The sequence below is a fragment of the Podarcis erhardii genome, assembly GCF_964252035.2.
Source record: "Podarcis erhardii genome assembly, chromosome: 6".
In the NCBI taxonomy this organism is placed as follows: domain Eukaryota; kingdom Metazoa; phylum Chordata; class Lepidosauria; order Squamata; family Lacertidae; genus Podarcis; species Podarcis erhardii.
In genome coordinates this window covers 85,140,688-85,166,786 of record NC_138510.1, presented here as the reverse complement: position 1 = coordinate 85,166,786, position 26,099 = coordinate 85,140,688, and the positions used below count along the sequence as shown (strand labels likewise).

The window sequence follows — 26,099 nt, the reverse complement described above, 5'->3', positions numbered from 1 at the left end:
CTAAGTGATTTTCCCAGGATGCACACCTTGGCAGTGTGTATGGAGGCCCTGGGCTGCCCAGATGACAAAACTCCCCTCTCAGCCTCACTGACATGGTCCAAAGGAAAGGAAAGCAATTCATTTGGCACCAGCTTGGCAGCAGGAGTAGCTGGAAAGAAGTGTGCAAGGCACCACCCATCATCTTAGGGACTCCATTATGGATTTGTGTAGCATTTACTCCTTAGTCTTTTCTCCTCCTGAAGATTCCCCACAAGGCAGCAGAAGTTTAGGACTGGAGTTTTCCTTCTCCTGGATATGCAGTGTTCAAAACTCCCATTGTTCTAGGCGCATTTTGTGACAGGGAATTTCATTAGCATGAGCTGTTTATGAGCTCTGTGTGCAGTATTGTGATTAAGATTTCAGATTAAAACTGCAGAGTGGAAGGAAAGGAGGACCTTTTTCTGCCTCCCCACTTCCAGCTACTCTCTGAAGTAGAAAGAGACCCTCTTAAGAATATTAGGGGGTGGGCAGGGGAAGGACTAGACCATGTGAAAAATGAACACAATATTTTAGCTGCAGTTCATTCATTTTCAGCTTTGTATTCTTGTTGTAAAAATAGCATGCCCAGACATTCCATTGTTGTGCCCATAACCTAGGTCTAAGGTGCCATATGGCCCCTAGCTTTCATATATCAGTTTCTAACACTGTAGATGGGCTGCCTTCCAAGTTTGATGGACCCCACCTGTCCTTCACTTTCCTCTACAGCACATGCAGAAAATGCCTGTTGGTCTCACTGTTGGTCTCATCCGCTCACTCCACCAGAGAAGTCCCAAACTCATTGAGCGTTTGAGATCCATCAGCTACCTTTATTTGGTTTAGCCAGCCAGTCAAATCCTTTTCTGGGGTGTGGCTTCTATTGCATGCTGACAGCTTCTAGGAGCCACAGGTGAGAGCTGCGTGCAGCATGGGGACCAAAGGTGGGCAAACTCCCCCAGAAGGAGCACGATGTGTTAGAATTCAGGCTCGGTCAGAGGTATGTGCCTATCTGCAGGCACCGGCTGAATTCCTTTGACCTCCCTCCGGCGACTCCCGGCAGGAAAAAACACACGAGGTCCGTTCCGGCGATTTTCCTCAGGCTGTGAGAAAAACACACCAACTGCTTCTCCTCCTTCTCCTCCTCCCTGCATAGTCCCCAGGGAGGGGAATCAGACACAGACAGAAATGTAACTACATGGCTTTTATTCCTGTCTATAGCAGTCATACAGTAAAGATGTCTGCTCTCTTCAACAAACAGAGAGAAACTCCAAACTCCACCTATGTACATCCTGTACAGGTCATATGACACACACTGAGCTCATATCCTGTGCTCAATAAGGATGGACTGCCCCTTTGTTTCCATGGCAGCAGTCACACACATCCTGTTTGGCTTTCCAGCCACTAGCAGCTGTCTGAGCTGTTAGAGCCTTTGCTTGCTGCTGCATTGCTGCTTTAGAATAACACCCCACCAGAGGTACCACCCCCATATACCCCATGTTAGCTAATATAACAATGCTATATCCTTAGAATGCACAAAACGGTAGTGCAGAATTACCATTGCTCCTTTATACTGGGCAAAGATGGTGGTGGAATTCAAAATTTGCTGCCCGTAACATATACACTATGCAACTCCACTTCAGCAAACCTCATGCTGTCTTTGCCCAATGTATCTGTCTGTTCTATCACTCCCCATGCCTTCTGTAATGGCAATCCAGTTTAGTTAATGCCATGTCCCTTAGTCTGTTGCACGCTTTTCAGGCATGCTTTCTGTTAAGACTGTGTTGTTCAGTTTTTCTGGTTTGAAGAAAACAATGGAGATTGGGTTGCAGAGTGTATTTCCCCCACAGCTGGTAATAGCTTTGTAAAAAGGAAATATTCACATCCTTTCTAAAGCGATTTTGTGTCCTCAAAGATTATAAGAACAGAGTCACGGCTTCATATCTTGTGAATAAAAAGCCCTATGGGTTTAACAGAGCATGGTAATAAACACTGGCAAACCTTTAAGCAGAATACATCAGCCTTTGACAAAGTACAAGTAATTTTTTGGAAATGGTTACTGTCTGATAAAAATAACTCTGTCTCTGTGACACACCAAACATTCAAGTGGAAAATGTGATTAAGCTGCAAAAACAGTAAAGACCTCTAACTATCATCACAAGATATCTATTGCCCTCAGCTTTCTTTCCTTTAAAAAAAAAACACCTTCAAAATCTCCTTAATGTTACCCAGGTCTTGTAGCATTGCTGTATACTTAATTTTATTTTGCTATGATTCTCTCATTTCATACAAATTAATTCTGATAGCTTATTTTTTTAAGCTGCTTTAAAATTTGTTTTTTTATGTTCAAAGCTGATTTGAGCATTCATTTATATTTGTATTGAATTATTCATTTTTATGGCATAAGTCGTGTGGTGAAGCAAAAGTACTAAATATTTTAATGAATGCAAAAATGAATGGGTTGAAGAAGAAAATCTGATACAGGAAGAAATTCCATATTGCTCTCAATCAGCAGTTGAATGTTAACCTGATGTCAGCTGGATGAGCATTTGCATGTGTTAACTGGAATAGTTGCACTATACTGAAAAATATACATTGCAGGCAGGTAGCGTGCATGCAGATATTGCAGCAAGCAGCGTAGCTGTTTCCAGGGAAAGGAAGCCCCCTGGCACTGCCACCTGTCTTCTGGTGGTGTGGGAAGTAGAGCTGGCTAGGGTTGGGGCTGGGTTCTCCCCCCCCTCCCCTTACAACCCTGGAACCAGGGGTGGGGGGGTGGCTTAATAGACTACAGTATGGTGTAAATGTAACTTTTGTATGCATTGGGAAAGAAACAAAAAGTGTGACTTGCTTTATTGTGTTACTCATTTTTTTGTGATGGCTTGTAACCAAACTATCCAAGGCATGCCTGTATATAGTTATAAACTAGCATTATGATGGGTGGGTGTGTATGAAGGAGAGGATTCATGTCTTGCACTTGCCTGTTGGTACAGTGGTTACCTTGGTTTTCAAGCATCTCGGAAGCTGAATGTTTCGGTTTTCGAACGCCGAAAACCCAGAAGTAATTGCTTCCATTTTCAAACGCGCCTTGGAAGTCAAATGGCTTCCATTGTGTGTTTTTCCATTTTCCCAATCGAACTTGCAGCCAGCCCTTTGTGCCTCAGTTTTTGAATGTTTCAGAAGTCGAAAGGTCTTCCGGAACGGATTACATTTGAGTACCAAGGTACCACTGTATTTGCTTTACTTTTTCCAATGAAAATGCATAGAAACCAATGAATTACACGGGTAAAGCAAATAAGCACAATTAAGGACATCATTAGGACTCCCATTAACTCAGTTATTAAGACTCAATCCTTCTGTTCTTTCCGTTGCCTCATTCTGAATTGTATTTCTTGGTCAACCTGGGGTCCTGATGGAATTTTCTAAACCAGCTTACATTCACAAACAATTTATATAGTGTTTAATGTGTACACTGTAAGTTGCCTTTACCATGTTTTTTCCTCACCTGAACTTTGTTGGGCTTACTTTTCCTATTTTTGTGACAGAATGGATGCTGAAAGTGTCCAGACTGATTGCCTTTTTGCCCAACTTAAGTTTGTAATAGGTGGAAAATATAAGCAGTATTTCTGGTGGTCACTGTAGTCTTCAGAAAGTTCATTTCTGTTTAGCATGTACGGTAGCAGGTAGGAACCCCAATTACCAATTGGGGTTTTTTTTGGGGGGGGGGGCGGAGGGCTGTGAATCCTAAATTTGTGTGGGCCTCTGTTGGTCAGCCATTTTAGGTCAGGAGTCACCAACATGTATCTGTGTTCACACCTGTACCTGCAGAGGAATTCTCTCGCGCCTGCAGAATCTCTTCCCCCTACCAAAATAAAGAAGTATTCTTTATGAAAGAAGTATTTCATAGTAGCGAGTAGACAAAGTATGTACTAGGTTGTGGAGTGCATGGATTGCCCAGAGCAGTTTCTCAGTTTTGCAGATATGCCCACAAACCCCCAAAGCATGGCAAGCTCTGATGTAGAGTAGGCACTCGTGAAAATCCCTCCATTCCTGCTATGCATCTGTTGACCAGCCTGATCTTCCCTGCCAGTTTGGGGTTTTTTTCCTTCCTTGCATGGATTTCTGCTCTGTGAAGTTTGAATATTTTATCCTACTCAAGTCAGTTCTTGAAGAGCTTTCCTCTATGGATGACACATTCCCTTTTTAGTGCCCCTGTCTTCTGATTAAAGAGGAGCTGATGTTTTTTCTGCCTGCTCTCCTAACTGCTGGACAGAAAGGAACTTCACAGCAAGGTTTCTAATGGCAGAGATGGACTTGAGCAAGCCTTACTAGGTAAGGTGCTCCCTTCATATAAAGGTCACAACATCTTGGTTGATGAAAGGAGGGACACTGAGCAGGGTCTCTTTAGTACATTTTAAACAGCACGGGTTGTTATAGAGGCATGCTTAGTTATATGCAGGACCAAGGTTGCAAAGGGTTTTCCAGCATCTCTGATATGACCTGGACTACCAGTTAAATATGTTCCTACTGTAGCTGTAGAAATCTTAAGTGCCCAAATTCTTAAGGGCTAAAATCCTAATGCAATGGTGGCCAGATTCGTTTTAATAAAACACACACACACTTTAAAGCAGGCATAGACAAACTCCAGCCCTCCAGATGTTTGGGACTACAATTCCCATCATCCCTGACCACTGGTCCTGTTAGCTAGGGATGATGGGAATTGTAGCCCCAAATATCTGGAGGGCCGGAGTTTGCCTGCTTTAAAGGGATAGTTTTCTAAACATAGCAAATCTATCCTCTGCTCTCCCTTCCCACCCACTTCTTCTTTCATAATAATGCTTCCACTATAATAACTAATAAAAAGTTACATATTTTCATAAGTACATATAATCCATTCTAGGTGTAAAGTAAATTAAAATTAGCTCGTATCATCTAGGTACTATTGTCAAAGGCCATCAGCCTTGCCATTCGAATTGAGCTTTTTCTGAAAGTGCATCATGAAAATGTCCCGTAGTTTGTATAGACATTCTTCAGTATTACAGGGTTGTTGATCATTCTACTATTGAATAATCAACCTAAATTGGATCTTCTTCTTTTTTGTATAATTTCACATGATGTTCTTCTTGTTTAGTAACAAGCAGCAGGGCTGTGAAAAGATGACATTTTCATAGGAATTTTATGTCCTTTTTATGAACCTTTTTTTCCAAATATCTGGATAACACAGCATGCATTGCCCACAGTCTTGAAAACAGGTTTCTGTGTGTTGGATCTAAAAATTTGTTTGTCATATGGGCACAGTGGAGGTAGATACATGCAGTAGATATTGTGATATGAATTACTTTGGATGCAGTGAAACATCTCATGAAACAGGTACTACTTTTGCTGTAGTTAGCCACATTTCAGGAATACACAGTGGCAATATAATCTCTTTGCACCTGTCACCAATTAACATTATAATGCATTAAGAGATTTTGTTGCAGTCAGCAAAACCTCTGGCATTGCTTGGCTTGGTGATGATATGAAGGTAGGTGTTCATGAGCATTAGAATATTGCAAACATTGCAGCTTCTGTAAGGGCAATTAAAGATTGGCCTGGGAAAATTTCCCATGCTTACTCCAGTGGCAGAAACACTAAGGTGGATATTTAGAGGAAGACAGAAAGGTGAAAGAAAAAGAAGCATGGAGGATGAGTGAAGAAATGGCAGAATCAAAAGCTTCCCCGTTGTGGAGATTTACTTATACAGAACAGATTTGTCTCCTCCATACCAGAAATGAGAAATTAGAAAAATTGGTTTGAGACGGTAGAAATGTGTGGTTCTGATTTTTGTTTATGAGCATAGCTCAAAACTAGCCTGCCTCATTGCTTAATTTGTATGCATAGAGGCACTCTGAAAGTACAGCTAAATGAAAAAGCAAATTGCAGATATATGCAACACATTGATTATATATGCACACAGTAATCTTATTACTGTAAAAACAAATAGACTGAGCTCTAATAAAATTGATAAAAGCCCTTTTTAAATATATTACAATATTGAACAGATAACTCTTTTGAATCACATTTAAAACAAATGCTTTCTTCCCTTTGCCTCATCTCTGGGCATGGAGAATACCTTTTGTAGGCCAAAAACTGTTCTCACTTGGGGCAGAAAGAGTGCTGTTGTGTAATTTCCATTAACTCTGAAAGGGCTTGCATGCAAACCCTTCAAACCTGGTCCATTGTTCTTAAATGGGGCAGCTCTGGTTTTAGCAAAGAGGAATACCAAGGCATTTTGTGCTGGCAGTTTGAGGGATATATATCATGGTGGCATGCCTGCTTGTTCCAGAGCACTGCATACTTGCCTCAACCTGTACTGATAGGACAAAGCAGTGGCAGCAGAGCTACAGAAAGCCACAATTCCAGGTTAAAGCATTCTGTGGTAGGTTTAGCTTAATATCAAGGGGAGGGAATAGAGAGGGGAAGGTAAATATATTTTTAGAATCTGTGGTCATTATTTGATGGGCCACTCACCAGCCCACTGACTTCTTGTTAAACACTGTAATTAAAAAATGTCCAAATAAACATATGGCATCTATAGCCGCAAATGATTTTGTGGTAGAGGAAATGAGTACCTGCAATTTGCTGGCTTTTATTCTGCTACTTAAACTGCATTATAGAGGGGACATAAGAGACAGTTCTATCTTTTCATTCAGCTCCTCCTCCTCCCCCTCCACCCGGCCATTCACCCCATCTGGGAGCTGTATTTGTAAGATAGTTACTCACCATTCTATCTAAATGAACTATTTGAGAAGCATGCAATATATCTCCCTTACTTCCTTCTGCAAAGCATCAGCCTTTTTCCTTCTGTTTTTAAATACTTGATGCACATAGACTTAGGATAGTGTTCTGCTGCATAATTGAGCTAATATGTGTTGAATTGTGTGTGTGGGTGTTTTTTTAAAAAAAAGACAGTTAAATAACATGAGTATTCTAAACAGTCTCTTGCTGATCATCTGTCTTGCTTTGCTAGAGCAATAGCATCTTTATACCAATGGTATTTCTTAACAGGCACGTTAATATAGATGAAAAGGCCAAGGATGGAGAACATGGCCAAACCATGGTTTGGTCCTTAATATCCAACTTGCTTCAGTGCTATGATTTTCTTACATGCTTAGCAATAGCTTTGTTTCTTTCTATCTGCTTGGGTGTTGCAAAGAGAAAGGAACTCTGACTCTATTCTAATGTTGCTACAAGACAGTTTTTTGTGATTTAGGAAATTTGGGGCAGGGTTCACCTAATGAACAACATCAGTGGAAGCCTTGCACATAGCCTTCTACTTGTGCAGTGAGTTTTTCCTCCTTCTCCTCCCCCTCTTGTGCCCCTGAAATTGGCTGTGATGGATTTGGGAGAATGCCCAGAACAGCATGCAAAGGGAGAGGAGGGGACTTGCCACATCTGGCGAGCTGATAAGCTCATTCACATGAAATGTTTGTAACTATGCAATCTTACGTACCACCTATAGTTTTTTTAAAAAAACTAACTGAGCTTTCTACAAACCATTTCCCTGTATTTGCACAAAGCTGATTTGTTACAAGCCATGACCAAAAGTTCTAAATTTCCTACTCTCGTGTGAAGGGGAGGTGCAGCCCACAAGCCCAAGGCTCACTGCAGCAAATTCTCATCACGACAAACCATGACCGCTTTTGATGACTGCATATGCCCAGTTGCAGTCTTTCTGTACATTTGGCCATGGTTCAATTTTGCTAATAGTAAAGCATGGTTAAAAAAAAAAACAAGTACAAGGGGAAATAAAACTAAAATTAAAGCAACTGAAAGTCTGCAGAATGATTTCTGGTGATTATGGCTTTTAGTCAACTGCCAAAGGCTATGTGAATAGTTCAGCTAGAGAGAACATACATTTTAGAACTTGTAAAACTTCATGACCTGTGTTCTACAACATTGTTCATTTGATAGCTATTGCTGTGTTGTGAAGATGATGGAAAAGAATTATGCACTTGGGGTGGGTCTACCACAGCTGCATTGGGATCATCTTAGTAGTTGGAGACAATAGCATACCAGTTGCCCTTTTCCCAGTTTGTTTGCATTCTTAAAGCCTTGGATAAAATATTGGAAAGCAACAGAGGAGGAATTACATACAGTACTTAATGTAGCCAGTGCTATGGTTGAAAGCTTAGGAATGGGTCATAGACTAAGTTTACCAGACATCCCCGTTTCTACAAATCAAGCCCCTGACAAAATCCATCTATTTAGTAGGAAGTTGAAAAGTGTCCCTGAATTCATTGAAAAAAAATCTGGTAACCTTATCATAGACACACTCTCTCTCTGTGCAACTCTTCCCCCTTTCCTGAAGCACATTATTCCAAATATGGAACTTCTGCTGTTATTAAGGGGTACCTCATTATTGACTTAAAATGTGGTTAGGCTGACCAGGTTCCTTCTAAGTTAGGGCTTACTAGACATATTCAAAGCTTGATTAGCCTTAACTATGTAGGGGTTTTTTAAAATTAAAATGTGTGTAGACTGTCTCTTTGCCATTAGTATATCAAGATGCATTAAGACAAATGTTAAAAGAATAAGTGAAATAAAATTAACAGCACAGCAATAATAACTCAAAAAGAGTAAAAACCAGTTATATCCTCCCAAATGTTGTAAACTATCAAATGCTGAGCAGAAATTACTTTACCACCTGCTGAAAACTCAGTAATGAAGGGGCTAATCTAGTGCTCCCAGGCAGCGGGTTCCATAAATAGACTACTGCCACTAAAAAAGCATGTTCCATGTTCTCACCAACCTACCCTCTTTTCATAGATGGTACAACAGGGCCCCAGAAGAAGATTGAAAATTAATGGAATGGTTCCCTGTTCATAGAACTTTAGTGCTGAATTTCCCTTTACTGTAGCTTGTAATTTCCCTTTTCTGCACCGTGTAGGGTAACTTTTTGATTCCAAGGAGGAAAGCTGTAGGAAAGGCAAGCAACACCTTAGCTATGTTCAGTTCCATTATTCATGCCTAGGTCCACAGAGGCCTTTGAGTATTTATTTATTGATAAACTCCAGTTTCCAGGAAGAACTTAACTTGTGGTGAGTTTTCCTTTCCTTAATATAGGTCTAATCCTTCCATGGTTAGCTGAGTACAAAGATTGCCTCAGTTGTAAGGAAGATGAGTAGTCTGAATCTTCCAGGCACAATGGTCTAGTGGATTATCTCAAATGGCATCTAGACAACAATTATTGGGGGCATCTGTTTCAGTATAGCAGAAAATTGTATCCCAGCTATTGAGGTTAATTGTATGAGTAACGCCAGAGAATTCCTCCAGTAGGTGCAAACCTATTCCTGATTTATAACTGATAAGCAGTTCCTGCCCTTATGTATCACTATTGATTTTTCCATTTACATTTTAATGTTTGCTAATGTGACCGCAGTTACAGTTTTATTCATGGTAATGCCTAATCTTTATTTTAAGGCAAGTCTGTATTTGTTGTGTGTATGCCTTCATGCATGCTTGTTTATAAGGCTGACTGATTTTGTCTACCTTACAGTGTACTGAATGAAGCTGTATATCAGCAGCATTTGTGCATAAAGGGGTTTTAGGAGGCAATTACTGGTAGTGGCAGAATATATACCCAGCAGAAAACAGGAGCACTTGAATCTATTTTGTACTGTGCAAGTCCTGCAGTTCATCTTGCGCTTACTAATCTGACATAAGCTCTGTGGTCTCTGGCAGAGAGGTCTTTCTACTTAAAATGCTTTGCAGAGATATCAAGGATTGAATCAGAGATCTTCTGCTTCCTATTGCACCTTCACTAAGTGTATTCTCTCAGATAAATTACACACACATGTACACACACAAATCCTATATCTTTTTTTTTTTTAAATAATTTTTATTGGGTTTTCACATTTTATCTAGACAGTACAAACACAAAAAGACACAAACAAAACATGTATAATTTCAAATATTTGCTTTCTTAACCTTTTCCCCTGACTTCCCCTACCCCCCACTTCATACATCCCACTTCCAATAGATAGCTCAGCAAGTCCTTATTTAACTTAACTCTTCTTATTTAACGAAAATTATCTTAAACAGATCTCTTATAAGCATTTTACCTTTTTCTAAGGTTGACCCAAGTTCCCTTCCACAGATTCCCCTTTCTTTCATTAAATATTAGTCATACCAACTAAACACAAAAATCATTAAAATTTCCAAAAATCTGCTCTCCCCCCCTACCCCGGTTTCAGTCCCCTTCCACATAAATGTCCACAGAAACAGCTCTTAGCCTAGATTTCTCACATCCGAGGCCTTGAAGTCTCTGTCTGTCTCTCTCTGCCAGTTTTGTTGGTAGTCCTTTATGTTGGTCCTCACGTCTCGAAGGAGCTCTGGTACAATAAAGTCAAAATTGGAGCAAAACCTCCTGCCTTGGAGTACAGTAAGTTCAAAACTGTTTCCAACCTGCTTTCCGACAGAAGAGTAGTCCCAGTTGTATTTCTTATTTCTTTCAAAATCAGATATTCCAAACGCTCCAAGGGTTCCCTCTTCCATCTCAAGCAAGTTTATAATCCATGAATCTTCTTCTTTGTACTCCACTAATGTAAGCTTCTGGTTGATACTTTCCACCTGAACTTTTTCCACTCCTTCTTCCCTCGCCTCTAATTCTGAAGATCTCTCTTCCAATTCGGCTGCAGAGTTTTTTACTGACAAGTCCTTAACACAGTCAACAACATTGCTTACTTTAACAATCAAGGTCGATAACCCTTTAGCCATAGCTGTGCTCTGGTCTTGTAACTTTCCCACAAGAAAAAACATTTTTTTCCAGCTCTGCCTGTATTTTTCCATCTACAGCCATTGTAATGTCTCAGAATTCCCCCTAGAGGGATTCTGGTTACTTGGTAATCCTTTTCCAACAGTCCGTTACTTTGTTATTTATTCCTTCTTTATTTCCACCAACTTAAATTCAAATATAACATATTTAGTCCGTAAAGAGAGAATTTAACAAAATTTTTCCTAATTTTGACAGTTCGTTTGACAGCTCCTTTGACAGCTGTCAAGCTCTTTATTTCTTTTCAACCGGCTCTCACTCACAGGGCACTCCCATGTCCGGGGGGGGGGGTTCAAAAAACTTCTAAAAGTTCTTCTTCTTAACACGATACACCAAACTTCTTGTGCCAATCGTGGAATTGATATCTTATATCTCACAAGGAGGAAAACGGTCACTCAACCTTAGTTATCAAATTCTTGCTTTAGATCATCTGTAAAAAGGGGGGGTGCGGACTTCCTTTTAGCACACCCCCCGGTTGTACCGAATTCAAAGAGAAAAATTTCTTAAGTCCAAATTCCGTTCTACTCACAGGTTGTTTCTTTACGTCCAAATTTTCAAGGAAGAAAGTCAGCGCTCTCCGGTCATGGCTCGCGGCTTCACTCCACTGAGGTAGCGGTCAACTCACAGCGCCACGCCACCCTTCGTACCCTCTCCGAAGCCTTTAAAAAGGCTCTTCGTGTGTCGAAGGGGGCGCTTAAGGCGCCCACCGAGTCTCCAAGTCCGCAGGCTTCCGCGCCTGTGGTTTCTAAGGGTCCCCGCGTTGCCGTCGCGGCAGGACCCGTCCCCAGTAGAGCCGATTCCCTCCGGAGCTCGGAGGGAATCCACCATTAACCGATCGTGCTAACCCGGAAGTCCACAAATCCTATATCAAGTTTCTTTGACAAGTCACTGTTTTAGTTCCTTACCTATATTTAGATGCTGAAACCATAACTCCCAGTAATGCTTTCAATATGTAAATGACACATATTCTGCTCCATTCTGATTTTATTTTTTTTGTTAGCACTTTCTTTTACAGTGGTACCTTGGGTTACATACGCTTCAGGTTACATACGCTTCAGGTTACAGACTCCGCTAACCCAGAAATAGTGCTTCAGGTTAAGAACTTTGCTTCAGGATGAGAACAGAAATTGTGCTCCGGCGGCGCGGCGGCAGCGGGAGGCCTCATTAGCTAAAGCGGTGCTTCAGGTTAAGAACAGTTTCAGGTTAAGAACAGACCTCCAGAATGAATTAAGTACTTAACCCAAGGTACTACTGTATTGAGATTAAAAAGCAAAACAGTTTCTTTACTAAGAAACTTTATTAAGAAAAGCAAACCGTTCTGCAACCTTTTATAAATTATGCTCATGAGGCAACTTTCATGTTTATTTACCTTGCATAATGGAGAGGTCAGTAAGCTATGCTGATGTCCTCTCCTCTCCAGTCCGGTTTAGACATAGCTCCAGTTCCCTGCAAATCGTGATGTGTAGACATTAAGATAAACAGATCCTTCATTTGCATCCTGCAACCTCAGAATGCTTGCACTAAAGCGCTAGTTTATTTTAGCATTGTGCTGTTAAAGTCTGTTAAGGTCAAAATGTCCTTTATTTGTCACAGCTGGTAGCCATCTAAAACCTGCGCCTTCAAGAAACACAGACAAAACCTTAAGCTGAATTTTCTTCCATGTTCACTGAGCTGTAAAAATAGCAATGGGCATCAGTATGGCGTATCTTGTTGGATATGTGGGATAAATTTTCTGTCCTCTTAATTTGGGTTTACCTAAGCAGACATGTTCATCCAATAAATGCATGGCTAGGGCAGTGTTTCCCAACCATGTGCCTCCAGCTGTTTTTGGACTACAATTCCCATCATCCCTTGCCACTGGTCTTGCTAGTCAGGGATGATGGGAGTTGTAGTTCAAAAACAGCTGGAGGCACAAGGTTGGGAAACACTGGGCTAGGGATTACTTTGAACAGTTACTGATGCATGGATTTAAGGAAGAGTAACAAAGTTAAATGCACTAGCGTCCTTACAGCTGGAAAATGTAATGCCTCAGTCTAGATAAAGGGCATACTGAACTGCCGTAGTTACTATCCATAGTATCTCTTTACATATGGCTGTAGGCTGTATGTTGCTCCTGAGCTGGGTAGAATTCAAAGGAGAGATATATATATATATATATATATATATATATATATATATATATATATATGCTTTCGTAGATTTTCACGGGTACAGGAATGCAGGTTTTGGTGTCCTCGGGTGTCTTCCCGTGTAAAAAGATATTGTGTAGAACAATGATAGGGGAAATGATAATGGAATGAAAAGACCACTGACTAAAGTGGGGGAGGAAGACGGTGCTCCTGAAGGTAGGAGTCTATCAATTGATGATCATCCAAATGTCATAGACCGAATTGAGCAAACAGCACGCAGACCTAGTGATGGGCGGAAAAACTCCTTAAATAAGAGACACGGGGGAATGATTAATGGACTTCAATGTCTGTACACTAATGCGCAAAGCATGGGTAATAAACAAGATGAGCTTGAGCTCTTGGTACAGCAAACAAAATATGACATAATAGGCATCACTGAAACCTGGTGGGATAAGTCCCACGACTGGAATGTAATAATTGAGGGATACAATCTATTTCAGAGAAACAGACCAGACAAGAAAGGAGGAGGCGTGGCATTATATGTCAGGGATGTGTATACCTGTGAAGAGATCCAAGATTTAGAACCTCAAAGCCAAAGTGAGAGCATTTGGGTCAAAATTAAGGGAGAGAAGAATAACAGGGACCTCATTGTGGGAGTTTACTATAGATCCCCAAGCCAAATAGAGGACATAGATGATGCCTTCCTGGAACAGATGGCCAAGCATGCAAAAGGAAGGGAGATAGTAGTAATGGGGGACTTCAATTACCCAGATATTTGCTGGATGTCAAACTCAGCCAAGAGCATAAGGTCAAGCAGATTCCTCACTGGCCTTGCAGACAACTTCATTGTCCAGAACGTGGGAGAAGCAACAAGAGGAACAGCCATTTTAGATCTGGTCCTAACCAATGTTGATGACCTGGTTAGTGGGGTAGAAGTGGAAGGATCATTAGGCGCGAGTGATCATGCTCTTCTGAAGTTTACTATACAGCGGAAAGGAGCAGCCAAGCATACTAGGACTCAATTTCTTGACTTTAAGAAAGCCGACTTCATAAAACTTAGGAAAGTGCTGGGTGAGATCCCATGGACAGTAATACTAAAAGGAAAGGGAGTTCATGATGGCTGGGAGTTTCTTAAGAGGGAGATAGTAAAAGCACAACTTCAGGCAATACCAATGAGACGGAAACATGGAAGGTGCCTAAAGAAGCCAGGGTGGCTATCTAAAGAACTTTTAACTGAGTTAAGATTAAAAAAGGATGTGTACAAAAAATGGAAAAGGGGGGAAACCACCAAAGAGGAATTCAAACAAATAGCCAGCACGTGTAGACACAAAGTCAGAAAAGCTAAAGCACAGAATGAACTCAGGCTTGCTAGAGAGGTTAAAAGCAACAAAAAAGGCTTTTATGGGTATGTTCGTAGCAAAAGGAAGAACAAAGAAACAGTGGGGTCACTCAGAGGAGAAGATGGTGAAATGCAAACAGGGGATACAGAAAGGGCTGAACTCCTCAATGCCTTCTTTGCCTCAGTCTTCTCCGATAAAGAAAACAATGCCCGACCTGAAGAATTTGGAGCAAATGATTCAGCAGAGGAAACACAGCCCAGAATAACTAAGGAGATAGTACAAGAATACTTGGCTAGTTTAGATGTATTCAAGTCTCCAGGGCCAGATGAACTGCATCCAAGAGTATTAAAAGAACTGGCAGATGTGATCTCAGAACCACTGGCACTCATCTTTGAGAATTCCTGGAGAACAGGCGAAGTCCCGGCAGACTGGAGGAGGGCAAATGTTGTCCCTATTTTCAAAAAGGGGAAAAGAGAGGACCCAAATAATTACCGCCCAGTCAGTCTGACATCAATACCAGGGAAGATTCTGGAGCAGATCATTAAGCAAACAGTTTGTGAGCACCTAGAAAGGAATACCGTGATCACCAATAGTCAGCATGGATTTCTGAAAAATAAGTCATGTCAGACTAACCTGATCTCGTTTTTTGACAGAATTACAAGCCTGGTAGATGAAGGGAACGCAGTGGATGTAGTCTACCTTGATTTCAGCAAGGCATTTGACAAGGTGCCCCATGATATTCTCGTAAAGAAGCTGGTAAAATGCGGACTTGACTATGCTACCACTCAGTGGATTTGTAACTGGCTGACTGACCGAACCCAAAGGGTGCTCATCAATGGTTCCTCTTCATCCTGGAGAAGAGTGACTAGTGGGGTGCCACAGGGTTCTGTCTTGGGCCCGGTCTTATTCAACATCTTTATCAACGACTTGGATGATGGACTCAAGGGCATCCTGATCAAATTTGCAGATGACACCAAACTGGGAGGGGTGGCTAACACCCCAGAGGACAGGATCACACTTCCAAACGACCTTGACAGATTAGAGAACTGGGCCCAAACAAACAAGATGAATTTTAACAGGGAGAAATGTAAAGTATTGCACTTGGGCAAAAAAAATGAGAGGCACAAATACAAGATGGGTGACACCTGGCTTGAGAGCAGTACATGTGAAAAGGATCTAGGAGTCTTGGTTGACCACAAACTTGACATGAGCCAACAGTGTGATGCGGCAGCTAAAAAAGCCAATGCAATTCTGGGCTGCATCAATAGGAGTATAGCATCTAGATCAAGGGAAGTAATAGTGCCACTATATTCTGCGCTGGTCAGACCTCACCTGGAGTACTGTGTCCAGTTCTGGGCACCACAGTTCAAGAAGGACACTGACAAACTGGAACGTGTCCAGAGGAGGGCAACCAAAATGGTCAAAGGCCTGGAAACGATGCCTTATGAGGAACGGCTAAGGGAGCTGGGCATGTTTAGCCTGGAGAAGAGGAGGTTAAGGGGTGATATGATAGCCATGTTCAAATATATAAAAGGATGTCACATAGAGGAGGGAGAAAGGTTGTTTTCTGCTGCTCCAGAGAAGCGGACACGGAGCAATGGTTCCAAACTACAAGAAAGAAGATTCCACCTAAACATTAGGAAGAACTTCCTGACAGTGAGAGCTGTTCGACAGTGGAATTTGCTGCCAAGGAGTGTGGTGGAGTCTCCTTCTTTGGAGGTCTTTAAGCAGAGGCTTCACGACCATATGTCAGGAGTACTCTGATGGTGTTTCCTGCTTGGCAGGGGGTTGGACTCGATGGCCCTTGTGGTCTCTTCCAACTCTATGATTCTATGACCAGTAAAAAACAAATCAATCCATTATTTATGCATTTGAGGGTAACTTATCTTAACCTTACAGTCCCTGCTCAATTGAAATCTACATATAGCATTGGAAAGTTAAATGCAACTCTTAAAGTCTAAGCCTTAGATCTATGGGGTCTTTCCACAGCACCCTAAGTACTGAGTAAAATACAGGGGCCTGATTTAATCTGGAATAGAAATGCAAATAAATTAGTAGAAGGACCCAATATTACTGTGGTTATTCCAAGTGGTTCAGAGTTCTTTAATGTGAAGAAATCAGAGATACTGTACCATTTTAAAGACTATTCTACTTCACATAAAATGTTACTATCTCCTGAATTTTGTTTATATAACCAGTTTTTTTCCATTAGGAGTGGTGCATAACTGATGGAACTTAGCTAACATCTTTTGTTTTGCCACTTGACTGCTCTAAAGCTGGCATATGAAATGACTTACAAGAGTTTTCTTATTTCATAGAGACGGAAGGTTTCAAGATTGACACCATGGGCACCTACCACGGAATGACTTTGAAGTCTGTAACAGTAAGTTTGAAATTTTATCTATCTATTGTGTGTAGAAATGGTCAGAAGGGATCATATAGACATCTCTATTAGCTTCATTCCCTGAGAGGAGACTATGTTGCATGTCAGGGGAAAAAAGCTTACACATGTGTGTGTATGTTGAATTCCTCCTCCTTGGATGCAGGTGAAGACTGTAGATATTTCAGATGCCCCCCCCCCCCGACATAAGCTATAACAGTATGATTTTGATATATACTTTGTCCTACTTCAAAGGTCAAAGTTTAATAATTTCAGTTTTGTATAAAAGAGGAGGAAGAGACCCCTTCCAAGCGTCTCGATAGTATATTTTCATGCAGATAGTTTCTCAAAACAGCTGAATGCGAAGCATCTTTAAAATGGAGTTTCACCCTGTGCTTGTCTTAAATTGTCTGCTTTTATGCAAGTGGATTGAGCGCTCGCAAACAAATGCTGTTTTGATCTGCCTGCAAGTAGGACAGATGCTACAGAACTAGTATAGAAGCCTCATTAAAGACTTTTGCCATCTGTATGCCTATATAAATCTGATGAATAGATGGCACTAAACTGTCTCAAAAATCTGTGCACCTACTTCTAGTTTGCTCTCCTAATTTGAACATAAAATAATGCCTGGAATGTAAACGTCTCAAAGCCAATTAGAGCTAACTTGTTTAAACTTTCCTCCTATCTAATAAAATTGTTCCTTTAAGTTTTTACTATCACTTTTCAGTCTTTAAATGTGTTGGTCTCTGGTTCAATCTGTAGCCTTGCTTTAAAGCAGGTATTTGGTTAGAGGCTAAATCTGCATATTGCGAGGAATGCCAATAGAAGCATTCATAGGTGTCACTAATAAGCAGAAGGCTTACTATGACAGCCGTTGCTGCCCTTTGATCCACCAGAGGTGTCCACTAACATTAGAGGATGGGATGTGCTTTTCTCAGATTTCCTGCAGTTGCCCCTGTGCCACCCTCCAAGTTGCCTATTTTTCATGAGGGTGTCAGTGCACTTTCAGGACCCTTCTGCAAGTAAGAAACAGCAACAAAACATGTAGATTGTTTTGATGCATTCATATAATCATTGAGCCCATGGGTTGCTGCAAAGGTCATAGAACTCCATTTCTTAACCATTGTTGCATGCTATATATGTCATCCGGATAGTTCCAGTTTTCTTAGCCACCCTGCACATAAGTCTCTGGAACTTGCTGGTCTTCCAATATATTTACTAATCCACCTATCCATGCAAGGCTCTGTTATACTTCTGTTTGTCAAATATAGTAGAAAAAGAAACACTTTATAAAGCTTCTCTGTCTGTTTGGCCACAAGGGAATTCTTTTTTTTTTTTTTTTTTAAGCAAAGGCGTATTTACAAACTATTTTATATGGTGTGTTTGCAGCCAAAGTCAAATGTGGTGATCTGAGTCACACAACAAACTGAATTCGTGTTCCCTAAGTGCTACCCTTCCCTAAATCTTTAATGCCATAAAAGCATCACATGAGGATACTGCTTATTGTGCTGTAGCTCGCAGGTTCTGTTAAAGGAGAGGGGTTTCCCAGTGTGAACACGTTATCCTTGTGCAGGAAAGGGATGAAGGAAGGCCACAGGTTGAGACCACTTCAGCTTTTCTACCACAAACCTAAATGGAGCAAATTGTCTCAACTAGGAGAAAAGGTTGTGGTGCTTTGTGTTCATCCCTGGAGGGCAGTTTGGCACACAGCTGAACCATTGAAGGAATGCATATCAATTTACCATTGGTAGCAATAGCTGCAGTATTCTGGTGTTCCTCTCTTTAAAGCAGCAATTTTTTTTACTTTCCTTTGTACCTCCTTCCCTTAGTTTGCTGTGTTGTTCCACTCCTGATTTAATTTTTTATAAGTTTATGTGAAAATTGGAATGCTCTTAGTTTGGGCAGTTGGAAGATGAAGGCAAGATGGGTTATCATTAACTTGAGCTTCAAATTCATTATAATGAAGAATTTTCTGTTTCATAAAAGTAAGTGTCTGAATTTCATCTGCTGCCTTATTATCAATGGTGAGCTCATGGAGAACTCTTTAGAACTTCGACAGAACAGATGGTGAAGGGCTTTTCTGAAGTAATGTCAGTGAGGATTTTCTTGTTTGTTGCTGGAATAGTTCTTAATTGGCATCCTTAGTTGATACAGAATGAATGGGCATTTTAAATTCTTTTTTGTTGCTGAATGGCAGCTTGCATTATTTGTGGAAGTTGTTAGACATGCATTTCTCCTTCCATGTTTGGTAAGGAGTCATCTTAGTTTCCTCTATTTCTTTATTTCCTGAAGAATGTCATTTGTGGTTGTGTAGCAGAACACAGTACATTTCAAAATGCTAGGTAATCTTGTGCAATCTTTATTCCGTAATGCTGTCTAAAGTGATGTCTTATTCCTCGTATCTCATCTTTTTGTAGCTTTAACTTCTATTGATTCAAATATAGAATAGCTGTTCATTTGCTTTGGAGTGGTGTTTTTTTTAAAAAAAAAAAGTTGAGAAAACTATGATGTTTCACAAAACATGGAAGTCAATTTGAAGATAGGTTTTCTCCATGCTGCATGGGAACAAAAGATTTCTTTTTGACATTGATTTCTATTTCTAGTTAATCCTTACAAAAAGTGTCCTGGGTTGGGCCACATATTTGCTTTCTTATAGATAAGAAATGTAAGTAAGTAAGAGAAATAAGCGAGTCTAGGGACCATGTATTAAATGTGTGGCTAATTCTGGGGCCATGATACTGGGTCTCCCGAGACTCATTCTGGCACATGAGAGAATCAATTTGATGTATTTGAAATTCTTTCTATTTTGTGTTCCAAACAGCGTGTTTCTCTCTCTGTGAGGGACATGTGACTATATTGGGTTGCCCTGAAGATAGAAATTCTAAGATCCAGTGACATCTAGCTGTTGCTTAATAAGAGCTGCTTGACCTTAACTGCTTGACCTTTACAATCCTTAATGAAAAGGAATTGTTTTTTAAAAAAAGATTCAGATAATTTTCAAATGGTCTGATTTAGCATTTTATTTAGTAAGCTGATTTACATGCTGTATAAATATTGTAACAGTTTATCCAGTGACCAAAAATAGATGAACTGAAAACAATTCAACAAAACAGTCAGTGGATTTTAAATATATTACAGCAAATTTAAATGTTAACTTGGAAAATTATTTTTTCATCATTTATTATAAATATTTTAAGATGTGACAAATATTTATACCCCACCCATCTGGCTAGGTTTCCCCAGCCACTCTGGGTGGCTTCCAACAAAATATTAAAATATTAAAATTTAGTATTAATTAAACATTAAAAGCCTCCCTAAACAGATGTCTTCTAAAAGTCTGGCAGTTGTTTTTCTGTTTGACATCTAGTGGAAGGGCATTCCACAGGGCGGGTGCCACTACCAAGAAAGCCCTCTGCCTGGTTCCCTGTAACTTGGCTTCTCGCAGCGAGGGAACCGCCAGAAGGCCCTCAGCACTGGACCTCAGTGTTCGGCAGAACGATGCTTTGGAAATACCTGTTGCCAGAAATCACAGATGGCAAAAGTGCTGCACTCAGGCTTTGTTTGCTGATTTCCCATGGGCATCTTCTGGTTGGCTAATGTGAGAGCATTAGACTACAGGTGGTGACCATTTTGTGTGTATTCAATTGATGTGCGACCACCGATGCAGACATCATTTTCAGCCCCGGAAGGGGGCGGAACGGGCTTATGTGTGACTTCTGATGCACACATTGACCCAGAACACAACCCCGGCGCAAACGGGGAGTTGCCTGGGCCTTTGGTCGGACCCAGCAGGTCTCTTCTTAAGATCTTGTGAGAGAATTGATCCAGATGCCAGCTAACTCAGATCTCCTCTCAATGGATTGTATGAGTAAACTGGGGGAAGGTAAATATGATTACAGAACACTCTCCAATCTTTTCCAAGTTCTTTTGCAAGAAGAAGGATAGAACTATCCTGGGGTGATACTGAGTACAAGGTGAGCATTAATGTGTTTCAGCCACAGACACCCTCCACATGGTAATGCAACAGCAAGGTCATTAGAAATATGGACCAATTAATACTTACTGCCCATAGGCTTTGTTGAGTTTGAGGCTGATATATCTGGGCAGCCTATCAGCAGCATACAAATTCTAGCTGGGGGAACTTGCAGAGCATGCTTTGATAAACCCAGGGAAAAATTAGCATGTATTTTATGTTTAATTAAAAAAGAGAGAGTTAAGCTGCTTTATTAACATCAGTGGTACATATGCTGCCATAAATTATTTTGAAGAAGGCAAGGCATTAAATAAAACCTTCTGACAATTTATCTCTACAACAAAGCACAACTGACAGATTTTGGACATAACAATCCTTTCATCTCTTCATGAGTGTGTTACATAGGTCCACTCCCCCCTTTTCACCCCCTTTTATGGACAGAATTTTGTAAATTACAGAGTTGACATTGTTGTAGTTTTACAGCATCTTTTGTCCTCTGCAAATATCCTACTTCTTTGTTAAGCTGCATAAAACTGGTGTAGATAAACCATTCCCTCAAATATTGAACTCAGATAGTGAGGGCTGACTGAATTATAGCCGAAAGGGGCTAAGAAACAAGAGAGAAGTACTATCATATTTAGGGAAACCCAGGATTTTCCGAAGGTGAATTTTAAAAAAATAAGTCAAGGGGTGGAAAGCAGTAAAGATTGTCTGAAGAGAACCAAAGGTACTTAGTAGCCAGGAATGCTGAGTATCAGGTGGGAAAAGAATGGAAAACTGGAGGGAGAAGGCAAGGGAAATAGCCTGTTCAAAGCTGGTATAGTTAGCAGGCTAGAACATTGAACATGAGCCCTGTGCACTGCAACATGTTATTGTGGCTTCCACTTTTGCATAACTAAAAACAGAAAAAAACAGCCCTACTTTTGAGTTGAAGTGATGGTCTGGAAAAAGTGTAGGACTGTAGCTGAAACCTGGATACAAGTTTCATGTGTAACTTGCGTAATCAGTCTTTTCTCTTTTTTCCTTGAGGAAGTAAGCAGATAATGAAAAAGCAAGCACTCTGTTAAAATTGCTTCCACCTTTCCATTTTGAAATAGTTATTCAAGCCACCAACCTGTATGCTCAGCACTTGCTGTTGTTTATTATTCAGTCTAAATGCTGAAGAGTTCACTCCAATGCATAATTTAAGGTCTCTTTTGCAGAGTTTCAAAATGCAAAATAATCTTTAAGGTGTCTAGTTACTGTTCTTTGTTTTGATGCCATTGGGTCATGCAGCACAGTACTAAAGGTAAAGGTACCCCTGCCCGTACGGGCCAGTCTTGCCAGACTCTAGGGTTGTGCGCTCATCTCACTCTATAGGCCGAGAGCCAGCGCTGTCCGCAGACACTTCCAGGTCACGTGGCCAGCGTGACAAGCTGCATCTGGCAGTTTGGGAAAGCTGATAGAGGAAAGGTGTGTGCATGAGAAAGAGAAAACACAGCTGCTTGGAAGAGAGACAAGTTTACTTAAGGCATCTTCTGAGGGATCTTCTGTAGAGGATCTGGAGGTTTATAGGAGTGCTTGCTCTTTGCCTTTCCTTATTCTCTAGTTGTATATTACAGACTCACACAAGTCTGCAATGTGTGTTCATCCAAAGCAGTGGTTCTCAACCTTGGGTGATCCCTAGCTCACAGGACCAGTGGTCAGGGATGATGGGAGTTGTAGGCCAAAAACATCTGGGGACCCAAGGTTGAGAAAGGCTGATCTAAAGAAAACCAAACCCAGACAGTGCTGGTCTATGAATTTCCCCTTGCTTGAACAACAATTGTAACTATGGGAAGTTTGCTGTGGTTAACCAGTTACTCTTCACCAGCAAGATTATGCACATCTGGGGTCAATACCTCACTGTTCACCTATTTAAAATATATGTAACTATGCAACTCTTATTCAGCTCATGGCTGTCTTGTTTTTCTGAAGCACATCTTGTTCCTTTTTTAAAAAGAGTGCTCATCTTGGTTGACAAAACAAAACCAGTGTATATGTCTTTAAGCTGAGGTGTGAGTTTAGATACTCAGTACTTCAAATAGTTTGCCCTTTCTTTCAGAAATGTCCCACAATCCAAAACATTTAAAGGGAATTTCTGAAAGAATGGAGAAGGAATTTGACTCCTTCCTTCCATCCCTCCCATTTTGCTCTGACATTCATCACTTTGCAGTTGTTTACATGGTCTTTGCCACTCATTCATTCAGTTTAGTGAGGTTCTTTTGGAGCTCTTCACAATCTCTCTTTGTTTTAATGACCCTGAGCAATATCGTATTGTCAGCCAACTTGGCCACCTCACTGGTCACCCCAAAATCTAGTTCATTCATGAACATGTTCAAAAGCACAGGTCCCAACATGGATCTTTGTGGGAGTTGACTTTTTACATCTTTCTCTTCAGAGAACTATTCATTTATTCACCATCTGTTTCTTCTACTTAACCAATTCCTGGTCTGCAAGAGGACTTCTCCTTTTATTCCATGACTTCTAAACTGAGGAGTCTTTTATGAGGTACCTTGTTCAAAGGTTTTTGAAAGCCCAGGTACAATAAGTCAGCTGGATCACTTCTGTCTTACATGCTTGTTGACACTCAGATATCTCTCAAATAGGTTCATGAAACAGGACTTGCTATTGCAGAAGCCATATGCTGGGTCTGCTTCAGGTAGCAGCCCTAGCAAGCTCACCTAGCAGCCAAGTAGCACAAGCAAGTAGCTCATCCATCCTTCCTCAAATGCTCTCCTCTTGCTACTGGTCTTCTGACACCTCAGACAGTGCACTATATGCATCTCACAACCCAAGGCTGGTGGTCCAGCTCAGTGAGCAGACACAATATTTATTAACTGGCTGGGGCTTGGAGCAGGTCAGTCATACCCAGTCTGCTGCCACAATGCTCCATTCTAGCACTGTTCAGCTTCCTTGTCTTGCAGGTACTTACAACAGCAAGGTTCTCCCTGCATCAGTTATCAACACAAGGCATGCAGAGAGTGCCCCACCAGAACGTATGAAACCTCACAAAGTTTTATATTACTAGACTTTAAACAATTTAAATCCCATGTTAACAGGTTGCTCTGCAGCAGTGGACTGCTGGTGCCCCTGAGTTACTGAATCAGAGCAATTTTTAAGCTGTCTTTTCAGTTTGTTCCATGGCTCTTTTGATGTGAACATGGCTCTGATAGAGATTTCATATTGGAAATGGGGTATGTACATGACTTTGATTAAAATTCTAGGCAGGGAACAGAAGCACAATAAAGAAGCTGAACCATTTTAGTGGAAAGCATGTAACACTATAAGCAAACCTCCTTTCTCCTCCAGATGTTGAAATTTAGGTAACATTTATCCATTATGGTTCTGTCTAGGTAGTGTGCAGCCTGTATACTAAAGCTGCTTTGCATTCTTGCTGGGGAACTGTGAATTCATGTATTGTGTCTGTAATGGCCAAGGTTCGTAAAAAGTGTTTTGATTTCAGATTTATGCATTCTTCCTCCTCCCCCATTTCTGCTGCAGCAATGGATTCAGAAAATAAACCACTGCAGTCATTTCAGTATGAATGACAGAACATGTTTTAAGGAACAAATAAGAATGGAAAATGTGATGGTTTCATGTGTTTTGTTCCTACCTAATGAGAAAACACTTCCTATAAGCCAATTTATAAGCCGCTAGTTATATTTAAGCTTTCTCTTACCTTGATTGTGATTCCTGACTTTAATGGAATTCAGAAACACCAGTTTTGTTTGTAACAACAGCCCCCACAATTAAATCATGACTGAAAATAATGCTAGACCTCTATGTATATTTGAAAGCAGATTGTGAAAAGTGGTTCACCATTTACTGAAGTGCCTGCATTCTTAAAAAAAGTAGTTATAATAACTACACTGTTACTACTTTGCCTTTTAAACTGCAAGAAATGCAGAAGTTTTGGATTGAGCTGTAGGGTTTTGAAGATGCATATTGATGGATTCCTACTGAGATAATGGTGGATTATTTAAATAAGTATGTTGAAAATTCTATACTGCTGTATATTTTTAAAGAGTTCAAAGTGGTGTCCAGAAAGAAAGCATACAACAAAAGCAATAATACATAGTAATATAAAATTCACAATAGTAATAGGTATTGTGGTCCTGAGCCGTTAAAGGCTTTATAGCTCAAAACCAGCACTTCAAATTGGGCCCCAAAACTAATTGGCAGCCAGTGCAGTTGGGCCAGGATTGGTGTAAAACAGGCATGTCCAACTCCCAAGAGACTGTGATCTACTCCCAGTATATATATTTTAAAAAAACTGGCAGTGATCTACCCATTGTCATTGGAGGGAGGAGGAGTGTGCATGGGGTGGATGGATTGCCCAGAGTTGTTGAGCTTTTTTGAGGCTTTTTTGCCCATAGCTTTTTGTACACGATAAGGATCTACCAGGACCAACCAGGGATCTACTGGTTGGACATCCCTGGTGTAAAATTTTCTAACAGTCTTGTCCCAGTGAGCAACTTGGCTGCCAAGTTGCGCATCAGCTGAAGTTTCCAAACTGTCTTCAGAGACAGCCCTATGCATAATGTGTTGCAGTAATCTAACCTAGATGTTATCGGACCATAAACGACAGATATTAGGCTATCCCTGTCCAGATACAGGCAGAGCTGGGCTACCAGCCAAAGCTGATGGAAGGCATTCTGCACCATTGAGGCCACCTGAGCCTCAAGTGACAGCAAAAGAACAAGCCACCTCCTATCCCACTGGTCTAGGGAACCACCCACTAACAGTGCTTCATTCTTATCTGGATTTAGCTACAGTTTGTTGGCTCTCATCTAGTCCATTACCAAGGCTAGAAAATGATCCAGCACATCCACTGCCACACCTACAGGTGTAAAGGAGAAGGAGAGCTGTGTGTCACCAACATACTGCTGGCAATTACTGAAATCCCATTAAAATTGGCTTTTGTTAATTCATCTGCTGCCAGTCAAACATATATTCCTATAAAATGGGGTAGGGGTAGGCTTTTTTCTAATTATCCAGCATGATTGTTGATACCATGCTCATTTCATTCATGCCTGGATGTTCGTTTATGTGCTTTTTCCTTTAAGAAACGTTGCATTTTCCTATCTGGTGTAGGAGTTCCTGTACATTTTTACACTTTTTCCATTCATCGCTCTAGCCAAGACGTTTCTTGTTACCAAGAAGCTCTTTGAAAGATCTGGGAAATGTTGCTCTTGAATTTCCCTTATTTTGTGGTGCCTTTAATTGAAAGGCTTTAGGAGCCAACTGAAGCTATAAGCTGTGAGCCTTTTCCTTTTCTGAGTTTAACGGGTTTCTATTTTAAAGGTTGCATAGTTGCTAAGTTGATAAGACTTAACTTCCACAGTAGCCTGAGGGGAATGGTTAATATGCAGCAATTTTGAGTTACAGATCAGTTAACTCCTAAAGTCAACTATGGCCCTACCATCATTCAGAT

The 26,099-nt window shown here is 40.8% G+C and overlaps 1 protein-coding gene and 1 long non-coding RNA gene across 2 annotated transcripts in view; one reads left to right on the top strand and one right to left on the bottom strand.

The window, feature by feature from the left end:
- The window catches only part of LOC309344027, a 347,184-nt gene that overhangs the window by 211,737 nt on the left and 109,348 nt on the right, over positions 1–26,099 (bottom strand). The window lies entirely within an intron of this gene.
- Positions 1–26,099, top strand: part of CDC73 (cell division cycle 73) — a 109,809-nt gene that overhangs the window by 33,555 nt on the left and 50,155 nt on the right. Inside the window, exon 10 of the mRNA XM_081866007.1 lies at positions 16,610–16,674. Coding sequence (XP_081722133.1) covers positions 16,610–16,674 — 65 coding nt within the window. The remainder of the gene's footprint in view (positions 1–16,609; positions 16,675–26,099) is intronic.